This window comes from Salmo trutta, chromosome 6, assembly GCF_901001165.1.
Source record: "Salmo trutta chromosome 6, fSalTru1.1, whole genome shotgun sequence".
NCBI lineage: Eukaryota > Metazoa > Chordata > Actinopteri > Salmoniformes > Salmonidae > Salmo > Salmo trutta.
This window is the reverse complement of record NC_042962.1, coordinates 21862135-21879749: the sequence shown is the minus strand read 5'-3', so window position 1 is coordinate 21879749 and position 17615 is coordinate 21862135. Positions and strand designations below refer to the sequence as shown.

The 17615-nt window shown below is 42.2% G+C and overlaps 1 protein-coding gene across 1 annotated transcript; it reads left to right on the top strand.

Moving 5' to 3' along the window:
• Nucleotides 1-4282: 4282 nt before the first annotated feature.
• On the top strand, nucleotides 4283-6179 carry LOC115195205 (C-C chemokine receptor type 3-like). Its single transcript, XM_029754992.1, has 2 exons — nucleotides 4283-4452; nucleotides 4542-6179. The coding sequence occupies exon 2, from the start codon at nucleotides 4565-4567 to the stop codon at nucleotides 5627-5629; it is 1065 nt and encodes a 354-aa protein (XP_029610852.1). The 5' UTR covers nucleotides 4283-4452; nucleotides 4542-4564; the 3' UTR covers nucleotides 5630-6179.
• Nucleotides 6180-17615: the final 11436 nt, after the last annotated feature.

Genomic DNA, 17615 nt, shown 5'->3' with positions numbered 1-17615 from the left:
CAAGATCTATGTACAATGTGTGCAAATGTAGATGAGTAGGGAGGTAGGCAATAAATAGGCCATAGAGGCGAAAATAATTACAATTTAGCATTAATTCTGGAATGATACCATTGAGGCTGTCTCCATTGTAAAGTTGCATGTGCCATGCTCTACCAGCTGAGCTACAGATGACCACCATGTGAGTAGTGGACAAGTGCACACTTCAGGAAAAAGTGTAGAGTGTTGAGATGCATAGCCACCAGGGCGGCTCCTACCCTCCAAGAGCCCAAACATTGACATCTATTTGGCCAAAATATAAACGTCTATGATGTGCTATACTGTACTGTCATATACTGTACTCTACTGAAGTTTCTTACAATTGAAGAAAGGGCCCACGGACTCTTGATCTAGTGGTCTTGGTCTTGAGACCACTTCATTTGGTCTATAACTTGTCATAGGTCTGGATCTTGGGTCCAATGTCCTGGTATAAATCTTGGTCTTGGCTCCTGGATGTTACCATAGTCTTTGGTTTGCAAACCATAGGCAACCCAATTTGAATAAAGAGTGCTCTCTAATCATTGGGTGGTCACTCCCAACCCATAGGAATCCCCACCCAGTTGACTACTTTTAAATGGTGGAAGCCCTCCATGGCAATGTCTGTACTAAATTAGTTATATCCATCTAGACCACTGGTTCTCAATCCTGGCTTTGGGGACCAAAAGGGGTGCACATTTTTATTTTTGCCCTAGCACTACACTGCTGATTCAAATGATCAACTCATCAAAAGGCTTCGATGATCTGAATCAGGTGTGTAGTGCTAGAGCAAAAACAAAAATGTGCACCCCTTTGGGTCCCCAGGACCAGGATTGAGAACCACTGATAGACTCCTCCATTTATCTCTGAATGACACTTGACAACAAAATGCCTGTTGTTTTGCCAAAATAAAGATGGATACAAATTATAATTTAAACATCTAACAACATAATTAATTAGATGCACATGTAATTTAATCACTCAACAAATTTCAGATTCATAAAATCAAGATTAACATTTTACAGAGAATAATAGAGATTATAAATATCAAAATTCAATTTTAAGGTACATTTTTGGTTAATTTGGTAAGGAAATAAAAATTATAAAATGAATCTGTAAAAGGTTCATCAAAATCATCACTACTGTGCATGGTTCTCCTTTTATTGAAACTTTTTTCACTATGTTTCGGTAGTGACAGATTTACTGGGGTGGTAAGGAATTCAGGTAAATACAGTTCTGGACAAATATATTACCACACTTGCACTTTTCTTAAATAATTCCCAATTTCTTCTAAAATAAGTTGAAATTTAAAACGTTTGGTCTCCACACTATGTTATTGGATTTTCAACATTGCAGAACGATTTTAATTTAGAAAATAAAGACAAATGACATGGACATCATTTTTTGGCACCCCAGAGCTAGTACTTGGTTTCATAGCCTTTGGCCAAGATAACTTCTGACAAATGCTTTATGTAGCATTAAGGAGCTTGCTGCACCTTTTTTACTGGCATTTTGGCCCACTCTTCAGCAGCAAACCCTTTGAAGGGTGGATGTGATTCAGATCTGGACTCTTCTTTGGCCACTCCAGAACAGTGCAACGTTTCTTCTTGACCATTCCTGGGTGCTTTTTGATTTGTATTTGGGGTTGTTTTCCTGCTGGAAGACCCACAACCTTCAATGGAGACCAATGGAGGCGGCTGAGGGTCGAACGGCTCATAATGGCCGGAACGGAGCAAATGAAATGCCGTCAAACACCTGGAAACCATGTATTTGATACCATTCCACTGATACCGTTCTAGGCATTACCAATCAATCAATCAAATGTATTTATAAAGCCCTTCTTACATCAGCTGATGTCACAAAGTGCTGTACAGAAACCCAGCCTAAAACCCCAAACAGCAAGTAATGCAGATGTAGAAGCATGGTGGCTAGGAATAACTCCCCTGAAAGGCCAGAACCTAGGAAGAAACCTAGAGAGGAACCAGGATATGAGGGGTGGCGAGTAAATGTCAGTTGGCTTTTCATAGCCGATCATTCAGAGTATCTCTACCGCTCCTGCTGTCTCTAGAGAGTTGAAAACAGCAGGTCTGGGACAGGTAGCACGTCCGGTGAACAGGTCAGGGTTCCATAGCCGTAGGCAGAACAGTTGAAACTGGAGCAGCAGCACGGCCAGGACTGGGGACAGCAAGGAGTCATCAGGCCAGGTAGTCCTGAGGCATGGTCCTAGGTCTCAGGTCCTCCGAGAGAAAGATAGAATTAGAGAGAGTATACTTAAATTCACACAGGACACCAGATAAGACAGGAGAAATACTCCAGATATAACAGACTGACCCTAGCCCCCCGACACATAAACTACTGCAGCATAAATACTGGAGGCTGAGACAGAAGGGGTCGGGAGACACTGTGGCCTCGTCCGACAATACCCCCGGACAGGGCTAAACAGGCAGGATATAACCCCACCCACTTTGCCAAAGCACAGCCCCCACACCACTAGAGGGATAACTTCAACCACCAACTTACCATCCTGAGACAAGGCCGAGTATAGCCCACAAAGATCTCCGCCACGGCACAACCCAAGAGGGGGCGCCAACCCGGACAGGAAGATCACATCAGTGACTCAACCTACTCAAGTGACGGACCCCTCCTAGGGACGGCATGGAAGAGCACCAGTAAGCCAGTGACTCAGCCCCTGTAATAGGGTTAGAGGCAGAGAATCCCAGTGGAGAGAGGGGAACCGGCCAGGCAGAGACAGCAAGGGTGCTTCGTTGCTCCAGTGCCTTTCCGTTCACCTTCACACTCCTGGGCCAGACTACACTCAATCATAGGACCTACTGAAGAGATGAGTCTTCAGTAAAGACTTAAAAGTTGAGACCGAGTCTGCGTCTCTCACATGGATAGGCAGACCATTCCATAAAAATGGAGCTCTATAGGAGAAAGCCCTGCCTCCAGCCGCTTGCTTAGAAATTCTAGGGACAGTAAGGAGGCCTGCATCTTATGACCGTAGCGTACGCGTATGTATGTACGGCAGGACCAAATCGGAAAGATGGGTAGGAGCAAGCCCATGTAATGCTTTGTAGGTTAGCAGTAAAACCTTGAAATCAGCCACAAACCGTTCTCCCCAATTAAGGTGTCACCAACCTCCTTTGATGGAGACAGTTTTTGGACACTAGGTTGAACATTGACTTCAAAATGCCCTGATAATCTGCTGATTTAATTTTTTATTTCATGATTTTCCCCCATGATTTTTCATGATTTCATGATGTGTTCCATAAGTACCAGAGGCAGCAAAAGGGTGTTCTTTTCATTGAATGATTAGTTTGGTCATCGGTAATTCTGTGGGGTTGCTTTGCTGTCTCTGGTACTGGGGGCCTTGAATGTATGCAAGACATAAGACAATCAAGATTTTCTGGGATGCAATGTTCTACCCAGTGTCCAAAAATTGGGTCTCTGTTGAAGGTTGTTGATCTTCCAGCAGGACAACAACCCCAAACACACATCAAAAGCACCCTGGAATGGTTCAAGAAGAAGCACTGGACTGTTCTAGAGTGGCCAGCGAAGAGTCCAGATGACATTTTAGTCATTTAGCAGATGCTCTTATCCAGAGCAACTTACAGTAGTGAATGCATACATTTCATTTCAATTAAATGTATTTCCCTCCATACTGGCCCCCCGTGGGAATCGAACCCACAACCCTGGTGTTGCAAACACCATGCTCCACCAACTGAGCCACAGGGAAGGCCTGAATCACATCCATAACCTATGGCAAGAACTGAAAACAGCAGTTGGTGGAGGGCACCCCTCAAAGATTGAATAATTAGAGCAGTTTGCTGCTGAAAAGTGGGACAAATTACTATCTAGAAATGTGCAGCAAGCTCATCGATGGCTAAAATAAGCATTTGTAGGGAGTTATCTTGGCCAAAGGTTGCCAATAATTTTGTCCATGCCATTTGCCTTTATTTTCTAAATATAAATTGTCAGCTTAAGTTTACAGAAATAAAGTTGGTTCTGCAATGTTAAAAATTCATTAACAAGGTGTGGATACCAAATGTTTTCTTCAATTTCAACTGATTTTAGAAGAAATAGAGAAGTATTTTAGTAAAGTGCAAGAGTGCAAATATATTTGTATAGTATATATATCCACCTGACATATGTTGGAGGACGTGTGCTGAAAGTAGAACACACAGGACACACAAAATGATTTTTTTCCCAACCCCCAATATGCACCACTTCTGTAGAATAGAAAGATAAAATCTAAAGGCTAGATGACAAAGGTCTGATTCAGAGGGTGTTATGCATCACACCCGGCTGACACACACGCACACGCACACGCACACACCTACCTCCTCTGTGTATTTCCTAACCTAGGCTGAGTCTTACTTGAAGACAAAGAAACTTTTACATTTACTTGCTGCAAGCAAACAAGCCAGCCAAAAGTTTTGGGTAAGTCAGCTAAAATGTATATTTTCCTCTCTCAATTTCTACCGATTTAAATAAGTTGTTTACTGTAAGAGCTGGCAATGTTTTGACAGGTTTTGAGTAAACACACCAAGCAATGGAAATGGACATGAACTCCTCGTTTGGGGAAACAACAGCGGGCTACCTGGACTACAGCTCAGAGACGGACGCTCCGCTCTGCAACAGAGAAACAAACCACGACTTTGGGGTCAAACTCTCCACCTTCTACCTGCTGATTTTCACACTGAGCGTGGTGGGAAACAGCTTGGTCCTCTATATCATCTTCAAGTTCGAGAAACTCAACACGGTGGGGAACATCTTCCTCCTCAACCTGGTTGTGTCGGACCTGATCTTCATGTCCAGTCTGCCCTTCTGGGCCGTATACCACCACAAGTCCAGCTGGATCTTCGGCCGGGTCTGGTGTAAGATTGTGGGCAGCGCCTACTTCCTGGGTTTCTACAGCTCGATCCTGTTCCTCACCCTCTTGACCTTTGACCGGTACCTGGCAGTGGTCTACGCCGTGCCGTCCACCAGGCTACGTCGGAGGAGCTACGCCCTCGCCTCATCCGCCGCTGTGTGGGGCATCAGCCTCCTGGCGTGCATCAAGCCGTTTCTACTCTACGACCAGGCCGAGCATTACTACCAGGGGTTGGTGTGTGAGGAAGTTGGTACCCCAGAATCGATTGTCTCTGAGGAATTGGAGCTGTCGGGGCCATACCTCCAGTTAGGTTTGTTTTTCCTATTTCCTCTCATTGTTGTTTTTTACTGCTATGTTAGGATTGCCATGACGGTCATCTCTTCCAGGATGACCAACAAGTACAGGACGGTGAGACTCATATTTGTCATAGTACTGCTGTTCTTTGCATGCTGGACTCCTTATAATGTGGTGGTGATGCTTCAAGCAGCTGAAGTCGACTGTGTGGAACTCCGTAAACTTGACTATGCTCTGCATGTTACTCGTATGGTCACGTATCTGTACTTCTGTATCAATCCTGCCTTCTACACCTTTGTGGGGAGAAAATTCCAGAACCACTTCCGGATTCTGCTGCAGAAACATATGCCGTGTTTAAAGAACCATGTCTCAATCAATGGTAGCCGGACACTGTCACATGTTAAAAACCCTCAAGTGGGCATGACTAGTCAAACAGATGTACCGGTATGATTTAGGAGCCCTGTGGCACAGGAATGTACATGAATTAATGTCTAGGAGTCTCATATTAGTTAATGAACCTTGAAAAGTGTATTTAGCTATTCACCACTGTGCCTCTGCCTCTGCATTGTTTACTCTTTGGGGTTTTAGGCTGGATATCGCTAAAGCACTTTGTGACAACTGCTGACGTAAAAAGGGCTTCATAAAATACATTTGGTTTGATTGATTGAAAATAAATGTGTTTATACAATGTTAATTGTAGACTTGAGTTACCCCCTTACTATGTAAAGTGTTTGAATATCTCGGTTGGTAGAAAGGCACTCTATAAATCCAATCCATCATTAATGCTCCATTATTGTACAATTTCAATAAAATGTTATCAAGAACTTGGCAACAAGTTGTGACAGTACAAGTTAAGACTTGATTTAATGTGTCATAACAATGTGCAAGTCATTCTTTTCTTTATTTACGCTTAGTACAATTTTTACATTTTGCCTCTGGCTAACATTATCTGGCAATGTAAAACGTTGCTGTTTGGAAATAAACGTTACTCCTGACTCAATATGCAGGGTGAGTAGCTAACTTCCTTCTTCCATTCACGCCTACATGTTTGAAAAATGGAGAGAGCATACCATGTTTCACTAATTATGTAATAATATATACCAGTTAACAGACACTTTCCTCCAAAGCAACATGGTCATGCATGCATACATTTTTGATATATAGGTTGTCCTGGGAACCAAACTCACCATCTTGGCATTGCGCTCTACCAGCTGAGCTAGAGAGGACCTCTACACTGTAGGTTTAATTTATCTGATGCTACAGTTAGTTTCAACCTTTTGGGAAGATTGTGCAATGATTGACAGAAGGTGAAAATTAGGACAGAATAGAAAGATAATATCTTAAGGCTAGATGACAAAGGTCTGATTCAGAGGGTGTTATGCATCACACCCGCACACACACACACACGCACACGCACACGCACACACACACACACACACACACACACACACACACACACACACACACACACACACACACACACACACACACACACACACACACACACACACACACACACACCTACACCCCTACACACACACACACACACACACACCTCCCCTGTGTATTTCCTAACCTAGGCTGAGTCTTACTTGAAGACAAAGCAACTTTTACATTTACTTGCTGCAAGCAAACAAGCCAGCCAAAAGTTTTGGGTAAGTCAGCTAAAATGTATATTTTCCTCTCTCAATTTCTGCTGATTTAAATAAGTTGTTTACTGTAAGAGCTGGCAATGTTTTGAGAGGTTTTGAGTAAACACACCAAGCAATGGAAATGGACATGAACTCCTCTTTTGGGGAAACAACAGCGGGCTACCTGGACTACTGCTCAGAGACGGACGCTCCGCTCTGCAACAGAAAAGCGAACCACGACTTTGGGGTCAAAATGTATCTTCCATGAATGCCAAAGCAACATACATTATATACAGTACAGTATGATGTTGGTTGTGTTGTCTCCCTGTCACTTTTTAACCCCCAAAATAATTGTCCCTTGGAGGATAAATAGTGTATTGACTTGAATTGAACAGTTTGTTTCAAATTGTATGTCCTCCATTGTGATTGCTTTAGAATTATATGGTACTGTAGAATTATTTAAAGATATATTATTATTTTCTAAGGGAATGTTGTGTAATTCTGATTATCTAGCTAGCAATTGCTACAGTAGTTAACTACTGTGCTCTCTTCTGATTGGTCAGATGTTGGTTAATCATTGGGAGAGAACAGGAAGTAGTTGAGTTGATGCATGGCTGTAGATGTGATCAGTTCGTCATTAACTCTGCAAAAGAGTAATTGGTCTCCATCCATTGTTTGTCTAAACAAACCAAGTTTCTATCAGGAATCAAGGTAAGACCCAAGTGCAGACTGTGTGAAGTAACAATGTTTATTGTAACCACAGGGGCAGGCAAACAACAGGTCAAGGCAGGCAGGGGTCGATAATCCAGAGTAGGAGTAAAGGTACAGGATGGCAGGCAGGGTCAGGCAGTGGTCAGTAATCCAGAGGTGAAGCAAAGGTACAGGACGGCAGGCAGGATCAGGGACAGGCAGAGTGGTCAGGTGGGCGGGTACAGGGTCAGGACAGGGAAGGGTCAAAGGCCAGGAGGATGACAAAAAGAGAGGCTGGGAAAAGACAGGAGCTGACAGAACGAACGCTGGTAAGCTTGACAAACAAGACAAACTGGCAACAGACAAACAGAGAACACAGGTATAAATACACAAAGGATACGTGGGGGTGGAGACAAGCACAAGGACAGGTGAAACAGATCAGGGCATGACAGTTTCCATCTAAACGAGTAAAGTACATGTCGGATGAAAAATAGGCCTGATGAAAACAGGCAATTTGTCGGTAACCTTTCCAAATGTTGACAAAATAAAATACGTTAAAAAAGGTGTGATCTTTTGTGTCTGCAAATACACTTTTGCGAGAAAAATCAGTGGAAACGTTTTGGGGGTGTCTTATTCTGGTGACATGATGATCAATGCTTGGCTGCCATTTGACAAATCAAAATAATCTTGCTTTTTTGTCCATAATAATCTCATGTAGGCTATACCCGGACTGTATCTGTGCAGATGCCAAGACCATAGTGGACACATTCGCAAAAAATATTCTGACAAAACCATCAGTAGACTTGCGATCGAAAAAACACATTTAACTTGTATTTTTTTTCTGGAACATGGAAATATAAAAGCTATTTTTACATGCACTACATCATCATGCACAGCCATCTAACCACAACAGGTCAATTTGATGAAAACACATCTCTGGTGGGAAAATGCACATCTTGTTTTTATGCTCAACCGTCCCACAGGGGACCCACCGATCCTGAAGAAGTTTTAAGTGCTTGCAAGTAAGCATTTCTCGGTAAGGTCTACACCTGTTGTATTCGGCTCATGTGACAAATACAATTTGAATAGAGTCTTCAATCCACCATATAAAGAACCATTAAACTACAGTATCAAATCACTCTACAACCAGGGAGGAAGTTGAGCAAAGAGGAAGCCAAAGAATAATTATTATTTGTAAACTCTGCATCGTTGGGAATGGTTTGTAAGCAAGCATTTCATAGTAGTCTACACCAGTTGTGTTCGGCGCATGTGACAAATAAAATGGTATTTGATTTGAGATAGCTGAACACTAGGCACAGACGTCAATTCAACATATATTCCACGTTGGTTCAACATAGTTTCATTGAAATTACGTGGAAACAGAAACAAAGTTGATTCAACCAGTGGGTTCCCAATGGGTGGAGACAAGTCAGAGCAGAATATTGACAAAACATTTTCATCAGAAAAGTAAAAATAGCATTCCTGCACATTCTATATATTTAGGTAGTCCTTTCCTGTAGTCAACTGACCAAATCGCCCTTTAGTGGCTTCACGGGTGGAATTGTATTAATACTGTATGTGTCATAATTGCATAATTAATAAACATTATTTCTATGTCAAATGGTTTTGTTATATTTCAGTCTTCTGTGATGTACATAAAGTGTAATATTGGGATGCAAACTCAAAATGGAATACATTTCAACTCTGTATCTGACATGGTACAGGTGTCTTCTTTTTTTAAGCCCATAACCATGTGTGTAAGGTGAATACTTTTGTTTCAAAGTAGATTTGTTTAAGACTACCGAGAACCACTCTGTGTGACCCTGATTTAGCCCACTGCGGTAAAAGGTTCTTCTTTCCTTTTAAAGGTTTTTCTGGTTAAATGAATGCTACAGTCAACGCAACACACCATTATGCTTTTGTTCCTTATTGTGCTGTGAATAAAAGACATATAGTTCCTCATGAGAATACTCCCATGCACAAGTTTACTGCAGACACCATTTATTTGGTCAATGTTTTAGTCGAAATAACCTTTTTCTAAGACGTCACTTCTGGCAGTCATAGTTCATAAAGGCAGAGAGCATATTCAATATAATAACAGAGAGCATTTTCAGTGAGGAGATTATGCTGTCTGTTTGGGGTTCCTCAGTGGAAAGACAACTCATGCGTATGTGCATGAGACGTGTGCATGACATGGCTTAGTAATGTCTCAGGTCTACATTGCTGCAGTCTGTATGCAGTCTTCAGTCTGGGAGGAAGAGGACATCTAGTGGTGAAGTTTTAACATGAAAGTGCCTTTTAATGATGACAATTAGAACTTATATGTTAAAAATGTTAAATATATCTACAATAGAGGAAGAGGACATGATTTCTAAATTCTAAAGCAACCCCTTGCACCTAATACAGGCACTTCATGAAGGCCTAGATCTGAAAACATTGCATTTGAATTAGGCAAGCCAAAGTATCAACAGCCTTATCCTTCCCTCTGATAGGCTGGATGGATTTCTCTGACATATTGGATGAACCTGTCGAATCCTTTCAGGTCTTCAGAGGTGCATAAGGGAGGGGCTAGAGATTGACTTGAAATTCATCCTGTACACAATACACCAATGGCACTGAAATCAACTGCAATTCTTACTGTTCAGAATTCCCAAGTTTTGAGACATGAAGGTGATGAGAGAGAGTTTGTGGCAGATGCACCATCTATCAATCTCCATGTATCCCTATAAAACAGGCATTTGTTTATGTTCTACAAATTAAGCCATGCTCCTCAATTGCTGATGCCTGTCAGCCTACTAGCTCCTATGAGCTTTATGTCTTGTGTTTTGTTTGCCGCAGTGCTACGCTATATAGCCAATGTAGTCTACTTTAGCTTTGGCCTGCTAATGCAACATGCTAGCAGCCTCCACTATTCACATTGCCATCTCGTTGCTAACACTATGCATTGCTTTATTCATTGCTTACACTTACAGTGTCTGTTGTCTGTTAAAGAAGGATGGCAATGGGGATATTTACACTCTGACCTCAGCGCCCATCACTCTGCTTTGTTGTTAATATACCTTTCGGAACAGAACTACCGTTCAACCACACTTCCCACAGAATATAAGTAAATACGTGGAGGTGTAAGCAACAACAGATGCAAACACAAGGCCCATCCATCGAGTTTGATTAAAACCTATTCCTCTTGGCCATGAATATAACATTTTCCTACAAGGTCATAACTTTTCTCACCGGTGAAAACGCAAAAGGAGATCTGGATTCACGTTCATGTGGTATTTCATCCTTACTTTTTAATAGAACTGTCAAGCGTCTCGTTTCCTACACTTGTGGCGAATGTGACTTAATTATGGGGTTAGGGGTGCGTGTACAATGCCCTGACTTATGATACCCTGGGGGTCTGTAATACCCATTTTTTAGACAGTGTATATCCAGGTTGGCTGCAGCTTTTGCTGTGTCTCTCCTCTAAGCTGTTTGGGGTCTGAGGCTTTAGATTGAGCTTGGCTTTTTAAGCAAGGCGACTGAGAAATAAGCATACACCCAAGGGGTGTTAAAGCAATTTCCTAACTGCTACCTCTCACTGACAGAGCAGTGTAGTATGTTGACTTTTATAAGACTTTACTTTGCCACGACCAAATTCAAACTACACCATCACTGGATGATGCGTCAGACTACACCAGCCCAAAACTCCAAAGGAAAACCATGCAAAACCCATTTCCCCTTGGGGATAATAAACTTTTCTACTACGACAACTACTTCGACTGCTGCCTTGGTTTACTTTTCTCCTCTCTGGTATTTTTTGAGTCACCAGTAATATGGCAGACAGCAAAATCAAAGCAAAGAAGTGTGCTGCATTGCTGCACATTGCTGTGTGTTGATATTCCTTGTGTTTACAGTTGGGGGTTTGTAGTCTGGAATACTTGGCTTTGTTCTTTCCTATTCAGACAGCTCTTCCACTGTATGCAGTATGCATGTGCACATCCCCATTCAAGTGAAATTACACAGTCAGCCCCTCTCATGAAACCAAAATGTCTACATCTTTACCTTCCTCTTTGTATTGGGCATCAAATGTCTACTGCTGTCATTACAGCCTCTCCCTTTGATCTGGTCTCAGGACCCCATTTACTCAGCATACAAATACAGAGGTCCTCTATCCCTCCAGTGCATAGTATAATGGTATTACCATTCACAGCACATCTCTGTGCACGGCATCATATTGATGGTGCCTGCTATAATACAAAGGCACAGAGAACAAGACATACACTCCCAACGAGCCCCCTCTGGGTACTCTACACAGACACATGGGGCTGTGCATTTTATTTTTTTTAGGGGGTAGATCAGCTTTAATATTTCAGATAGATTATAGCTTCCATCAATGTAATTGTCTGCATCACTTCCAATCCCCAATATATATATTTTTTGCTGATATATAAATACATATACAGTGGCAAGAAACAGTATGTGAGCCCTTTGGAAATACCTAGATTTCTGCATAAATTGGTCATCAAATGTGATCTGATCTTCATCTAGGTCAACAATAGAAAAACACAGCCTGCTTAAACTAATAACACAATTATATGTTCATGTCTTTATTGAACACACTGTGTAAACATTCACAGTGCAGGGTGGAAAAAGTATGTGAACCCTTGGATTTAATAACTGGTTGACCCTCCTTTGGCAGCAATAACCTCAACCAAACGTTTTCTGTAGTTGCAGATCAAACCTGCACAACGGTCAGGAGGAATTTGGACTAGTCCTCTTTACTAAACTGTTTCAGTTCAGCAATATTCTTCGGATGTCTGGTGTGAACTGCGCTCGAGGTCATGCCACAGTATCTCAATCGGGTTGAGGTCAGGACTCTGATTGGGTCACTGTTGTTGATTTACTTTTGTGCTTTGGGTCGTTGTCCTGTTGCATCATCCAACTTCTATTGAGCTTCAATTGGCAGACAGATAGACATTTTGCAGGAAAATGTTAGGCTTTGTCACGCACGCCTCTTGGAGGGGGGAACGCAACACCCTGCTACAACTCAACATGGAGTGAAAGAGGTATGGGATTGCAGGTGCGGGTAAGGATGACAAAGGCAGAGAATTTGACCATTAACAGGGAATTTATTTCTTTCACACGGTAATTTGGAAAAAGGGGCTGGACGGAACCAAAGCAAAAGAGCCTCTTCTACCTAGCTTAGCACCACCTGGCGCGCGAACCAAAATACAGGGGATGGTCCGCCCAGGTCTTACCTCCTGTGCATAGATATAGTACGAGTATATGTATGCCCACAGGCCACTTGCCTAAACACTCCCAAGGTGCCTTCCCCTTCCTCCCTGGGAACAAATGAAACAGAATACAAACTTAGTGGACAATTTCACTAATCAAAAAACAGTCCTATGGCATACACAAACATCAGCAGGACCAGCTACAAAACATTTTACAAAAATTCATGACACAGACACAGACACAGACACAGACACAGACACAGACACAGACACAGACACAGACACAGACACAGACACTCTCTGCACAACCAATGCAGGACATACCAAGACACTCTCCACTCCTAACAAAGGAACACTGGCTTTTAAAGCTGCAGAAGGAGTTGGTAATTGAAAACAGCTGTATCTCCTGACGAGACTGCGGGGTCAGAGCTCCAATCATCGATGGGGCCGACCAATCAGCTGCTTTGGACTTCAGGAAGCCATCCTGAAACATACAAATAAACCCACAACACAGAAACTTGTGAATACATTTTTCCATCAATGATAGCAAGCTGTCCAGGCCCTGAGGCAGCCACAAACCATGATGCTCCCTCCTCCATACTTTACAGTTGGGATGAGGTTTTGATGTTGGTGTGCTGTGCCTTTTTTTCTCCACACATTGTGTTCTGTGTTCCTTCCAAACAACTCAACTGTAGTTTCATCTGTCCACAGTATTTTTTGCCATGGAACATCCAAGTGCACTTTTGCAAACTTCAGACGTGCAGCAAAGTTTCTTTGGACAGCAGTGGCTTGTTCCGTGGTGTCCTCCCATGAACACCATTCTTGTTTAGTGTTAATATTGTAGACTCGTCAACAGAGATGTTAGCATGTTCCAGAGATTTCTGTAAGTCTTTAGCTGACACTCCAGGATTCCTCTTAACCTCATTGAGCATTCTGCGCTGTGCTCTTGCAGTCATCTTTGCTGGACATCCACTCCTAGGGAGAGTGGCAACAGTGCTGAACTTTCTCGATTTATAGACAATTTGTCTTGTGGATTGATGAACATCAAGGCTTTTAGAGATACTTTGGTAACCCTTTCCAGCTTTATGCAAGTCAACAATTCTTAATCTTAGGTCTTCTGAGATATCTTTAGTTCGAGGCATGGTTCACATCAGGCAATGCTTCTTGTGAATAGCAAACTTACATTTTGTGAGTGTTTTTTATAGGGCAAGGCAGCTCCATCCAACATCTCCAATCTCGTCTCATTGGACTCCAGGTTAGTTGACTCCTGACTCCAATTAGCTTTTGGAGAAGTATTTGGCCTAGGGGTTCACATACTTTTTCCAACCTAAACTGTGAATGTTTAAATGATGTATTCAATATAGACAAGAAAAATACAATAATTTGTGTATTATTAGTTTAAGCACACTATGTTTGTCTATTATTGTGACTTAGATGAAGATCAGATAAAATTTGATGACCCATTTATGCAGAAATCCAAGTAATTCCAAAGGGTTCGCATACTTTTTCTTGCCACTGTATATATATATATATATATATATATATGCACGCACATCTTTTTGTTTTAATATATTTCCTTTGTTACCCGCCAACCCTACCACCCCTCCCTCAATTGGAGCTAACTAGTGAACAACAACGCTTAGGCCTGTATTTCCTGCTTATACATAAATTACTATATACATTTTATGGACACAGTCTATTTTACAATAGTTTTACTTAGTTTGTTTTTAACTCTTGTCCTTCCTCTACCCTCAACCTCTCCCATATATTTATGATGTCCATCCTGTTGGATTTCTATTTGCCATATCTTTCAAGCTGCGCTCTTTCCCAAAGGTTCTTAACCTATATACGTTTTACGGGCACAGTATGTTTTACATTAGTTATCTTGTTATTAGTCACAACGTTCAGCTCCATTCATCTCCTCCCATCAATCTTTTAACACCATCCATATTGGATTTCTATTTGCCATATATTTTTCAATTGTGCTGTGATGTTTCACAAAAGTTCTGAACCTTTCTATTCTCATTGTTCCCACAGAATGTAAATTGAAAATATTTTATTTCTTCTAAAAGTATTATTATATTATTGATTGATTGACTATGACGTTTCAGACCGCCCAGAAGTGCTATCTGCAGCGTTAGCTCCAGATAAATCGTGTAATTCTTCAGCCATTCCTGAACCTGTGACCAAAAACAAGCTACATACGGATAGTACCAAAACTCTGCAGCGAAATCTGCAGAGCTGGGAAGGTTGTATCCCCCATATAAATAACATTCGGGTTGGTTGCAAGAATTCTGTATAATAATTTGCTTTACATGAACATGCTCTAAGAGTTTCGAAGCTTTGGAAAGCATATTACCTCACCTGTTTCATTACTACCATGTTGACTGCTATCCCTTTAGTTTGTCAAGCAGCCTCCTCCTTCCCTAACCATATGAAGACTGCAGGCAGCCAATGCTGGGTTCACTGGGGGGTAGGAGACGTGCCAGCTCCTCAGGCATAGTAATTATCTGTCTGTTTCACTGTTGAATGTGCTGCTGACTGGGGCCTAAGGGAGTGGAACATCTTTTCTTCAAGAAGTTTCTTGGGAATGTCTTACCTGCTGTTCTGACTTTGTCCAGAATCACCTCTGCTAAAGGGGATGAGAAGGTATTCTATTCTGAGACTGACACTCAAGTGAATTGAAGTTAATGATCATTTTGTTTAGCCTTTCGTTGTGGATTTGCTGATCATAGAACGGAAGTGTTAGACAGATAATTTCGCTCATATTCATTGTAGATTATGTAAGGAATTCATTCGCTGCGTGAAACCTGCACCGTGGAACAAATACATAGTAAAGCAAATTCAAGTTATGTGGCTAACCAGTGTTTACTGTGTGAAACAAGACATTGATGAATAGATGCATTTTGCAGCACAGGGGCTATATAGGCCAATTTCTCTCCAGCGCAGAATACTTTTCTGACTGAATCTGGGCTTGAAGTGTGACATGTTGAGTGTCCCACAGTAAATATATTCCCTTGTTCATTTAGACTTTGCTGGAATACAGGTGGCACTTGCTCTCATTTTGGCTTTTGCTCTGGTGACAGTCTGAGCTGATAGTGCAAAGACTTTGTTTGCAGCCCCCCAAACCCTCCACCACCCCCAGCCCTACCACAGTCAATGCTCACTGAGCTCAGTGCTGTACCACAGGAGGCTGCTGAGGGGAGGACGGCTCATAATAATGTCTGGAATGGAGTAAATGGAATGGTATCAAACACATGGAAACCTGTTCTCCCCAATTAAGGTGCCACCAGCTGTATATAGGGAGTATTGGTGCCTGGCCCTACTTAATATAAAACTCTGTCCTCAGCAATTTACTAGAGAACCCACATTTTCTCAGCTCCTCTCTGCATTTGCTTTTAACTGACTCTTGCACAACAGTGTGTTGCCTAAACCAACTAGCTGATTCATGACTTTGCTACTTACAGGCATACATTATCATATTATTTCAGTTATGGACTATCGGATATGAAATTATATTACATGTTTTCTCAAATGTTAGAGTGAAAACCTTTGGATGATAAAATGTAACTTTTTCACCTTGCAAGCTGATTGATAACTTGTACAATTCCCTTCCATACATGATTCCCTTTTATTATGTGCTGAAGGGTCATCGCTACTTGGGAAACACAAGGACAAAGAAGATGAGATTGAAATGGAGAAAGTTGGAGTCACCACGTGATGCTGCTGCCCCTCAGCTTTTTGACTGGAAGGTAACTGTCAATGATGTATTATTGTTATGTACTATTAGGCCTATATATAAATTAGGTATATGTTTTCTCTCTCTTTCTCTCTGTCTGCCTGTCTGTAGGACACTGGTGGACTGTCAGCTCTCAGACCTTTGTCAGAGGACGACACTATAGACATGTCACCTGTGCACCAGGCAGACAATAGCTGCCCCCACGGTGACAAGGATAGGCAGATGCTGGAGAGACTGGACATGCTGCTGAGTCTGCAAACAGGGCTGATGGACAATCACACCCTCGCCCTCACAGGACACATACATATACACTCACCGGACAGTTTATTAGGCACACCGCCCGTTCACGAAAGTGGATTGCTCCTACAGACAGTATAAAGCAGGCTGACAGGCATTGAGGCATTCAGTTACTCTTTCGAGTGAACATTAGAATGGGCAAAATGAGTGACCTAAGTGACTTTGAGCGTGATATGATTGTCGGTGCCAGGCACACCGGTTCCAGTATCTCAGAAACGTCCGCCCTCTTGGGCTTTTCACGCACGACACTGTCTAGGGTTTACCAAGAATGGTGCGACAAACAAAAAACATCCATTCAGCGGCAATCCTGTGGGCAAAAACAGCTTGTTGATGAGAGAGATTGAGAATAGCAAGAATCATGCAATTTAATAGGCGGGCCACAAACAGACAAATAAGGGCACAGTGCAACAGTGGTGTGCAGAACGACATATCGGAATGCACATCTCGTCGATCCTTGTCACGGATGGGCTATTGCAGCAGATGATCACACCAGGTACCTCATTAAAAACAAGAAGATGCGGCTTCATTGAGGATGTGATCACCAACACTGAACAATTGAGGAGTGGAAAAACATTGCCTGGTCCTACGAATCCCTGTTCCTTTTGCGTCATAGACGCATTCTGCCTGGTGTCAACTGGTGGTGGTGTATCGCCGTCCAATCTGCAGCAACTACGTGATGCCATCACGTCAGCATGGACCAACATTCCTGTGGAACATTTCCGACTTGTAGAATCAATGCCCCCGATAATTCAGGCTGTTCTGGAGGCAAAAGGGGTCCGACGAGCTACACAAAGTACTCAAACATTTGTAAAATAAAACACTAATATATCTTGATTACTTGAGTATTCAACCCCCTGAGTTAATAC

Coding starts and splice junctions, on each gene's coding strand:
- LOC115195205 (XM_029754992.1), top strand. CDS start 4,565: ATGGAAATGGACATGAACTCCTCGTTTGGGGAAACAACAGCGGGCTAC.